The sequence below is a fragment of the Typha angustifolia genome, chromosome 15 (assembly GCF_048772165.1).
Source record: "Typha angustifolia cultivar Huaian chromosome 15, ASM4877216v1, whole genome shotgun sequence".
Taxonomy (NCBI): Eukaryota; Viridiplantae; Streptophyta; class Magnoliopsida; order Poales; family Typhaceae; genus Typha; species Typha angustifolia.
The window spans coordinates 19,260,562-19,270,901 of NC_133253.1; the positions used below are offsets into that span (position 1 = coordinate 19,260,562).

General features: G+C 42.6%; 1 protein-coding gene across 1 annotated transcript; it reads left to right on the forward strand.

Moving 5' to 3' along the window:
• The first annotated feature begins 106 nt into the window (after positions 1-106).
• LOC140778720 (signal peptidase complex subunit 2-like) lies at positions 107-3,407 on the forward strand. Its single transcript, XM_073123566.1, has 5 exons — positions 107-307; positions 421-572; positions 671-752; positions 2,333-2,475; positions 2,905-3,407. The coding sequence occupies exons 1-5, from the start codon at positions 215-217 to the stop codon at positions 2,996-2,998; spliced, it is 564 nt and encodes a 187-aa protein (XP_072979667.1). The 5' UTR covers positions 107-214; the 3' UTR covers positions 2,999-3,407.
• The last annotated feature ends 6,933 nt before the right edge of the window (positions 3,408-10,340 follow it).

Here is a 10,340-nt window from a genome sequence, read left to right on the forward strand (position 1 = left end):
TTAATAGTGAAAAAATTAATTTTATTTCTGTCACATTTTAATGCTAACATCCAGTTCCATTACGGTCTCAAGGTTCAAAGCCCAGTCCTTGTTCGAACCCATGAGACAAAGCCCATCTGGGCTCAGTAAAGGCGGCGAAGGTCCATAGGAAAGCTCTGAAAGAAAATAGAGAGAACTTTTCCGGCGAGTAGAAGGCGAAAAAAGGGAGCTAAAAATGGCGAGCAGCGGCGCCGCGAAGAACCCTAAGAAGGCGAACCTCCTCGATCCCCATTCCATCAAACACCTTCTCGATGAATCCGTCACTGAGGTAAAAGATCTCTCTCTCTCTCTCTGTCTCTCTCCTGCGGTCGCTAGGGATTCCTTTGAGCTATTCCACCTCGTAGAGTTTCTGAGAACGGTGTGGATTTGTCTGTGTTTTAGATCGTCACCGGCCGTGGATACGTGGAGGACGTGAGGCTGAGCAACGTAAGGTTGCTGATTGGATCCATCATCATGGCCATCGCGCTTCTCGCACAGTTCTACCCCAAGAAGTTCCCGGAGAACAAGGATTTCCTCATCGGATGCATCGGATTATATCCTTTATTCATTGTTTACTGGTTTTATTTTTTGTTAATTGGAACTGGGGGGATTAATTTATTTTGGGAGATTGTTTGATTCTTGACTCGGGCAAGTATATAGTCTTTAACGGGCTGTTGCAGTTCATTAGCTACACGAAGGAGAAGAATGCTATCCTTTTCACTTACCCTCCCGCTGTGAGTTGCCTCTTTTTTGTTTCGTTTAAAGAGATTAAAAAGATTAAGGTTGTACGGAATATTTAGCACGTTAGTCTAGTTTGTAGAACTCGAATGTTTTTTCTATTTCACCTGTTCTCGTTAGAGGATGTGAGTTAATTTACATAACCACTGGAATTAACATGGTATCAAAATTTTAATAGCTGTTAATAATTAGTATAAAACTAGTTTTATTATTTTTGCTTATTTTGGATGAATGCTTATTCAGCTACATGCTGTTACTTTTGCTTGTGGAAATGTTAAATATTGCACTTTGTTTTCCTAATCTTTCTCCCTTAATTTCAATTAGAGTATGAATTATGTAATTACATTACTTCAATTTTATTGCAATATTAGAGGTTTTAAGTTGAGTTGACATAGTACTTGAATCCTGAATAGATGTTGGTTTAGTTGGACATGTTTTAGGGTCTGTGGAAGACATTTTGCTTGATGTTCTTTTAATTGGAAGACACTTTCGTCAACTAAGAGCTGTTGGAGTAGTTTGTTTGGGTTGTTTACACTGCATAGTATTTTCATCTTATTATTTCAAATTGGTGTGTACACCAGAAATGATGACACTGAGTCTTTTTAAAATTTCTTCCTTGTTCTTTAGTAGTTAATGACTGAAGACGAGGGCAAAAGGAGTCTTGTTTAAGGAAGGTTTAAAAGGCTACAAGTGGTAGGTAGATGAGCAAAAGGGGACTAACCCTAGATTGCTAGGCAGTTTGCGAACAGTAAGTAATAGATTAACACCTCTGATGAGCAAAAGAAAATAATATAGTAGCATATGTAAGAAAGATTATATTAGGTCAACGAAATCTATGTCAATCAAGAACTAAATCATCAGGAGTCTGTATCATTGAATACAAACTTCAATTCGCGTGACATCCTGTACATGCTTAAGATTTTATTGTTGAAGGCTTTGGCAGACTTCGAATGCGGCCTGAATGGTACTGCTTATGAGTTATGATTTGCATCCCTGTGGTTGAGGCAGCTATGTTTAAGGAGCAGTGGGTTAAGATCAAGACATTAATTCCACATTAGCAACTGGATGTAATCTGCTTTTGCTAATATTTATTTCTCTTAACGTATGAAACAAATAAAGAGGTACATTGCTTTTTCCGTTGAAAAGATTGAAGGGGTATAAATGGAAAAGATAGAAATTCTATTTCATCATGTGAGACTATTCCAGATCTTATTACCAGGAAAGACCATTTGAAGAAATATTAATTCAAGGATCTTGCAAGAAGCTCCTGGAAGAATTAGCTTAGTTGCTATTTTATGAAAGGTCAATTTTATTGGATTTGGAGTGTAAAGTCTTGAATCTTCATTGTGAGCAAGGAAACTCAGACCCATTGCACTTCATTTAATTTGTTTGGTACCAATTTTTTCCAATATTTTGTTGTCTATAAATATCATTTGGTCAAAGTTGGCTTTATGTGCATATATGATATACGCTTACACAATGTTTACTTGTTTGTTTGTAGGTATCTTTCAGCAAAATTGAGCTGATTGTATTCACAAGGCAATTTACTAAGTCTTTGTTTTCTTGTTGCATGCAGGGGTCTTTCAATAGCACTGGACTGGTCGTGTCTTCTAAGTTGCCAAGATTCTCGGACTTGTACACACTTACTATAGCCAGTGCAGATCCGAAGTCCATTTCTGCCAATGGAACAGTTAAACTAACTAGGAGTGTCACGAAATGGTGAGTGTGCAGCCTTTTATTTTGGCCATTATGTCAGCAATTCCAATCCATCATTGACAGGTCTTCTTCATTCTGACTATATCTGGTTGTCCTAAAGATCTTCACTATAATTTGGGGCAGATGCAATCTTAATGTGGATTTATCAAATTGCTGCAGCAATTTACCTGCAGCAATTAATTGGTAAAACTAAGTAAAGGAGATTGTTTTTATTTGTCCTTGAACTGGGCCATTAGATGCTATGTTTGAGAGTGGATTTAAACTTACCTGACAGTGAGAAAGGGTCATCATTTTTTCATGCTTGAACCGTGTCATAATCCCCCCAATGGGTAGAAATAAGTATTTCTATGTCTTTGGTTCATAGACACATCTCTTTGTACCCATGCTCTATGTGATACTATAATCTTCATGCATTCTCTCTCTTCTTGTCAGGTTCACCAAGGATGGATTTCTTGTGGAAGGCCTTTTTTATAAGGATGTTGAGAGACTGGTTGATAACTACAACGGGGATCGTAAAACCAAGTGACTGCTGGCGCGGAAGCCTTTGTCTCCGTTATAAGGAGACGGAGATGCTGACGGCTGACCATAGATGTTGGAAGCTGTGTACCTTTTTGTGGCCACCCACATTAAGTGTCACTTTCTTAATCAAAAAAGAAATTATCACTTTTAAATCTCGTTACATTGCAATGTGATGTAAAAAGCCCATCATTTAGCTGGTATAAGGAATGACGTTCAAGGGCGTATCCTTTTCTAGTCATTGGGAGTTAGGCTAGGAATTCTGTAGCTCAATCAACACAATTTAAAGTTTATCGCCTTTATTCACAAGATTGTTGTAGCGTGACAATAAAATGATGGAAAGGGGGTGCTTGTTATGATAATTGAAATCAGAGGTTCAGCTATTGTTCGATAACACTATTTTTTTGCTACCAATAGTACTTTGTAAGAGCTATTGATCAGTTTCATTTGCGTCTTTATGTTGGTTTCTTGAGTTTCTAAGTTATGAAGATTGAGTATAGCGTAGGAAACGGATGCAATTAAAAACTTGTGGTAAAATATAGTGGTTGATCAGATCAATTGTACATTCTGTGTAGCGTCATCCATGAGCTCTCAAGACTCGACAAACTATGTAAAATGTAATGCAACGGCAACACAATGCTCCCTAAGGGTCTGAATTACGTTGAATCGTTAGTGCATCTTCATAATATATATATATATATATATATATATATATATATATATATTGCTTCTCTTTCTCTCGCAAAATACCTTAGTAGGCCGACAGTGATAGCCTCGTCTAGCATCAGATGTGATGCCATCACCGTCCGATCACAATCAGCAAATATGAGCCGTTTAAATCCTGCACGCGCCTCTTCGTCCCCAAAATTATCTTTTGCCCATCCTCTCCCCTCCTCGTTCCCTTGACCAATCCATCTTTATCGGGAGATTTGCTTTACTTCCATCCGGTGTAATCTTACCCCTTCCATTGATCGGATCCCACTCGCCGGACATGTGCCCGCTTCGCTTTATCCTCGTCTTCCTCTCTGCCGCCCTCGCTGGATACCTCGCCTGGAAGTCGGTCCGGTCCCCTCCTCCTCCCATTCCCACAGAGGCATCGGAAATCGAAGTATCCGTCGAGGAATCGAAGAAAACCACGAGCAAGGTTAGTCCCTGTTTTCTTGGCATAAAAGATTAATGGGTCTTCGTCTAATTGGATTTTCATATGAACAGATGATTAGCGATGGGTTATTGGTGTTCTTGGATATGGCAAGCGGGAGATATCTTTGGAAAGTGGCGAAGGGAAAATGAGGAGGAGATTGGAGTTGTGGGCCTTTCGTTCTTCTCCTTCCAGTTTAAGTTTCTGAGCATTTTCTGCCCTTTGGGTTGTAATGAGCTGTCGTGTTTCCTCAATACCAATGAGAATTTTTACGTTTTAAATTTTGGGTTCCGATCACTGGACACGCATCCCTTGTATGCAAATGTTGATGAAGATAATGATTCTATGCAGTTCTGGTGGAATTCGTTAGATATGAATTGTGCTTCCTGGAATTGAGTTAATGAAATCTAAGTCATTGTGGTGTTTCCGTAGGATCTCCTTATTACTAAGCGGACAGAATATTTTCGTTAGAAATTAGAACACTCGACTTGTCTATCAAATCCACCTCTCTTTAGGCCTTGTCAAAGAATCCTTATCCTTAATTGCAAGAAGGCCCCTTCTTGACAATCAGCAAAATTAAAACGTCGTTTTGTTTAAGAGGCTATTACATCTGAGCACTTCTATATGATCATTTGCTAAATGCATCTGTACTTCTAAGCAGTTCAATCTTTATATAGGTTTACTCACTTTTATGAGGTAATTTATTTTCTTATAGTTGATCAAAGAATGATGGAACTATCTATATGCTGTTCCCCTTAAAAAAGGCATACAGACCCAGTCCTCTGCTTTATTTGGTAACTCGATATCTGCGCATCAAAACATTTCTCGCCAAACTTAGTCAACGGAAATCCCGTTGACCCCACCGAATCCTCCGTTTCCTCGAGCTCTAAAAACGTCAACCCGTCACCCCACAAACTCCCTCATTTCCCTTCCCCAATGCAAAGCCAAGAAGGGGAGGGAAGCCAAAGAGAAGGAGAAGAAGAGTACCCGCATCTCCTTGGGTGGCAACGATGCCGAGCAAATTCTGGCGAGCCGTCGACGCGGTCAAGGACCAGACGAGCCTAAGCCTCGCCAAGGTCTCCAAGCACGCCGCAATCGACGTGGCCGTCCTCAAGGCCACCTCTCATGACGAGGTCCCCATCGACGAGCGCCACGTGGACGACTTCATCCTCCTCCTGGTCTCCTCCCCCTCCTCCGCCGCTGGGGCCGTCCAAGCCCTCCTCCGCCGCACCTCCCGCACCCGCAACTGGGTGGTCGCCCTCAAGTCCCTCGTCCTCGCCTTCCGCGCGCTGCGCGAGGGCAGCGCCGAGTTCTCCCGGGAGGCCGCCAAGCCCGGCCCCCGCCGCCTCCTCGACCTCTCCGCCTTCTGCAACAATTCGTCGAACATCTCGTTCGCGTGGGACTTCACCGCCTTCGTCCGCACGTACGCGCGCTACCTCGACGCGCGGCTCGAGTCCGCCCTGCTCGGCCGGCTCCGAAACCTCCACTTCTCCCCCAGTCCCAGCTCCGCCACTTCTATCGCCCACATGAAGCCGCCACTACTGATCGACAACATCAAGCACTGGCAGAGACTACTCGGCCGCGCCATAAGCACTCGCCCGACCGGAGCCGCAAGGACCAACAGGCTAATCCAAATCTCCCTCTACCTAATCGTCCGCGAGAGCTTCGACCTATACCGCGACGTCTCGAGTGGCCTCTCCCTTTTGCTCGACAACTTCTTCCATCTCCACTACGACGGCTGCGTCGAAACCTTCAAGGCGTGCGCGATCGCCGTCAAGCAATTCGAAGAGCTCGAGTCGTTCTACGTGTCGTGCAAGAAGATCGGTGTCGGAAGGGTGACCGAGTACCCAACCGTGCAAACCATCTCGAGATCGTTGGTTAAGACGTTAGAAGAGTTTCTCAAAGACAACCGGCCGTCGAATAACGCCCGGATAAGTGGGCTCTCCAAGTTGGTTATTCCGAATAAGGCGAAGAATATTTTGGAGGATAGAGCATCTGAGGCGACGTTATCGGATCAGCAGTCTAGTGCTGACTGGGCATCGGCTGTATCCGACCCGAGAGCAGATACCCAATTACCAGCGAGGGCATCTCTAGCTTCTTCGAGCTCGTACGAGGAGTGCAAAGAAACGGATCCGGATGGGTGGGAACTTCTCTTGCTCGAGAGCGCGAGCAACATGGCCGAGCAAGACAGTGGTAGTAGTTCGAACGAGCAAGCGAATTATAACAACCCATTCCTGCATGGATTCAGCAACAAGAACTTGTCGAAGGGAGCGTTGCCTTCCCCGACTTTCAAGGCAGCGAGGGCAAGTGAGGTAAATTTGTTGGTTGAGACGGGGGCTTTGGGGTCTTCGTCCAATGTCGGGTCGTCGGATTCGGGTCGATCGTTAGATGACTCCGCAAGGCAGCAGGTCGTGGTTAGAGAGCAGCAGATCTGGATGCAGCAACAGAGGAAGATAATTGCCAAGAATTTGCAACGTTGATCTTCTTCTTCTTCTTTTCCGAAAAAAAATTTAAAAAAAAAAAAACTTTAACTTATTGTTTTCCGTCCATGCATGAATAACTTTGCAAGGATATAGATGTAGAGTGACAAATTAAAAAGGCTAGTTTTCGTATAAATGTGATATAATCATCCAATACTTTTCACTCGGCTTTTGTATACTCTTTTATCTTCTCGTAGAATGGCCTATGGGCCATAGTGTAGTGTCAAGTTCTGGACCATTTGTCTGGGTCTGGGTCAGGCCCTCGTTTGTTTTGTTCTTAGTGCTCTCTCATCTTTGAGGTCATAAATGGAAGGGTATTTTACGTGTAGACCCTTGAAAATTTTATCTCTGTATGTATACCTTTTCACACGCACGTCGTTATATATGCACTCTTTAAAACCTGTTAAACTTAAATAATTAGATATTAAAAAAACACAAAAATGTATTTAATGTAGGTTCATCTCTGTAATCAGGTCTTTTATGCTAGATAGAGGCATAAAGCCCCTACTGTTTGTCGGTGGGATAAATGATAAATGTTGCATGGGACTTTGCGAAGGTCAACAACGCTAACGCCGTGAGAAGCGCCGTCCGGGAGAAGTCGTTTCTACTTGGGAAGCAGGAGCGTGGGGCCCGAGATCTGAGGGAGAGGACTCGACTGAGTTCCTTACCGAGGTGGAATGGGACGGCAACTTTCCCACCCTCTCTCTCCCTCTCTCTCTCTCTCTCTCTCCCCTTCACATCGGGCATCCATGATGAATCGAAAGCGACATGTTACAGTATGTTCCATCTCGAACAAAAAGCTAACTATAATCCATCTCAAACAAAGAGCTAACTATTCTTTATGACATCTTAATATCTAATTACCCACCACTACCACTGTGGTGGCAAATATCGGTAAAACTGAGGGTAGATTTATAACAAGTATACTCAATAAATGAGATGAATTGCTCCATTTATGGGGTTTCTGATCAACATGTTACCATGAAAACGATCTACTATTCTGGCCAAGTCCTTTCACATGCTCCGCTGGGTCTCTTTTGACATGCATCTCTGGTGTCTCTTTTAGGACAAAAAAAAGACGTGTACAGTGTACTCTGTTCGTAGTATTATAGGAGGAAGGCATAGAATTAATATTGCATGTGGGATGTTTCAGGGTCGTGTACAAGTTGCAGCATGTTGATGTATTGGCTTGGATTGGAATCTCCATCTAACCATCTTCCAACCTTTGCGATTACTACCCGGCTAATTATACTTAAGGCCCACAGCAAACATACTTGGCTCGGCCCATGGGCTTCATCATCTCCCAAAGGTATCGCCTAAAAGAAAATTAATTTCCTACTTAAGAATGTTTTTTGCGCCTTGGTGAGATACTGTTCACTGGAGACTCCCAGTTTACTGTTCGTGGCCCATGTCATTGTGTACTTGAATCCCATAAAAAGTTGTTATATTAAAGTAATAACAAACCATAGATACTCTACTAAAGCAAAGATTGAGTCCAATCATTGAAGCCATGACTGTATGGTGAAAGCTGGAGAGAGGATTGATTCCCTTCGACCACGGGTGAAGGAATTTGCTACCTCCAGCCAGTCTATTAGCTCCAAATGTGAGGAATTCCTGTTTCCGGGCCGCACGACCTTTTATATTCAACTCGTACTTGAGACCCCAAGTATTGTTCATGGATGGTGGATATTTATAAAAGCACCCGTAAACTTTTATCATATTATGAAAACAAGAACCCTCTGTGTTGGTTGTATGGAGGGAGGAGGATTACTGGATTTTAGGGTCTTTCGATTGGCATTGGACTGTATCCGATGAATAGTGATTAGTTATTCCATATACGAAGATTAAACGAAACCGGGGGAGAATAAAGATTAAACTCGGGTTGGTGGCGCGCTGGAGGTTCGGTTAACCTGACACAGTGTCCTGCGGATAAAAAAGTGAAGCAGGTCGGTCCGTAATAATTCACGCCGGGACCCGCATGCAGGTCCACCCGTACACCCAATCGTCATCACCAACAGCTATGCTACGAAGACGACACCGTACGACGTCTATCCACCGGGCCCCACCAAAAGGAACCAACCTGAGTTGTCAAATCCTGCCCACTCGTAGCGCGGTCTCCCTGCTTCCTGACCGTCCGATCAGTGGACTTTGGAACCAGGGCATTGGCCCGTAAATAAATCAATCGTCGATTCGCGGCGCCCTACTTAATTGCCTTGTTCCCCCCCTCTTCGACGAGGCCACTTATTTTTTAGTTATCTTTTCTATTTTCTTCGTTTTTCTGGTTACCTATAACATTTCTCTTATGATTCCTTTTTTAAGTTAAATATATTTTATGTCATATATTTTGGACTACATTTACTTTACGGCGAACGTTATTTTGTACTAATAAGCAGTCATAAACTTTCTAAAATACATATTTATTTACTAAAAAATAGGAATATTTAAGCTGTAGACTTGGTTAACTATATTTATATTTGTAGTTTTAGTTATAAAAAAAAAGAAAGAGGTGTAGCTATTATGGTTTAATAAAAAAGAAAATAACACAGAAAAAACAAAGTGGCTGGCCACCAACAAGCCACCTCCGACTCCCATCTCTCGTAATTTAGTTCAAATCTAGTTCACCTACGATCACATAGAAGCTTTTATGCGGTTGTACCTTGTATAAGTGCTGGCCGCGGCTTAAACAAAGATAAAAGTGGGTTCGGATCGAATAGAATCCTAGCCCAATAAAGGGAGCAAAGAAGAAGGCGAAAAGGATTAAAGTTAGAGAGAGAGAGAGAGAGAGAGAGCCCGAGTAGAGTGGGAGAGAGATGGGAGGAGGGAAAGGAGGAGAAATAAATGTTTGAATAATGTTGGGCCTCAAATTGTTATCACCCTGAAAAGGACTCGTACTAATCCCCGCCTCGATCCAACAGCCGCCTGAGCTCTTGCTGATGCCATGCACAAAAGAGATGAATGCTATCGACACCCGAAAAATAATTACCACTCCTCCCACCCACCTCCAATAATGGATCCATGTCAGAGAATCGTGGGACCCGATAGGACGTCGCCCTCCGCCGGTTCGTAGTTTGCCCGAGTGGGAAACGGGCTTTTTGCCAAACCCCGGGAAACGCCCATTTCCTAACGAGTGAAAGAGGAGGAAGCGGAAACCGAGCTTTTTCTTCTTTCTTTTTTCTTCTGTTGGGATTGACAGAGGGGGGTATTAATACGGGTAGCTTTTTCTAACGAGCACGAAAATAAGCCGAGTGCATTTACTGCGTGCTACTAATAAATGTGATCTATTTCCTTGTACGCATGGGAGGTAGATCTGTAAATTAGCAGTCGATGGAAATTAACTTGCATGGACTTGGGAAACGTAAGTTTATGGAATGTACTCCCGAGCTCCAGATATTGATGGTAAAATATCTCTGATCCCTCTCAACTTAGGTCCAGATATTGGGATTTCATTGTTTCTACCCATCTTCTGGGTTTAGGATTTATTTGAATTTCACAGTCCAGCTCAGGCCCGCTCGCTCACTTTCGCTAAAAGATAGTATTTTATATATTTCTAATTATTATATTTTTTTAATTTAATGAATTATATTTCTGTCTAACTCTAAGTCTAATGATATTTTCTCTCACAAACTTAGCCTCCTATTCTTCAAATTCAAATAGGCTCAAATTCGATTTAACTTTAGCTGAGTTGAGTTTGAATCTAAAGTTAAGTTCGAAATTAGTTTTGAACTGAGCATAGG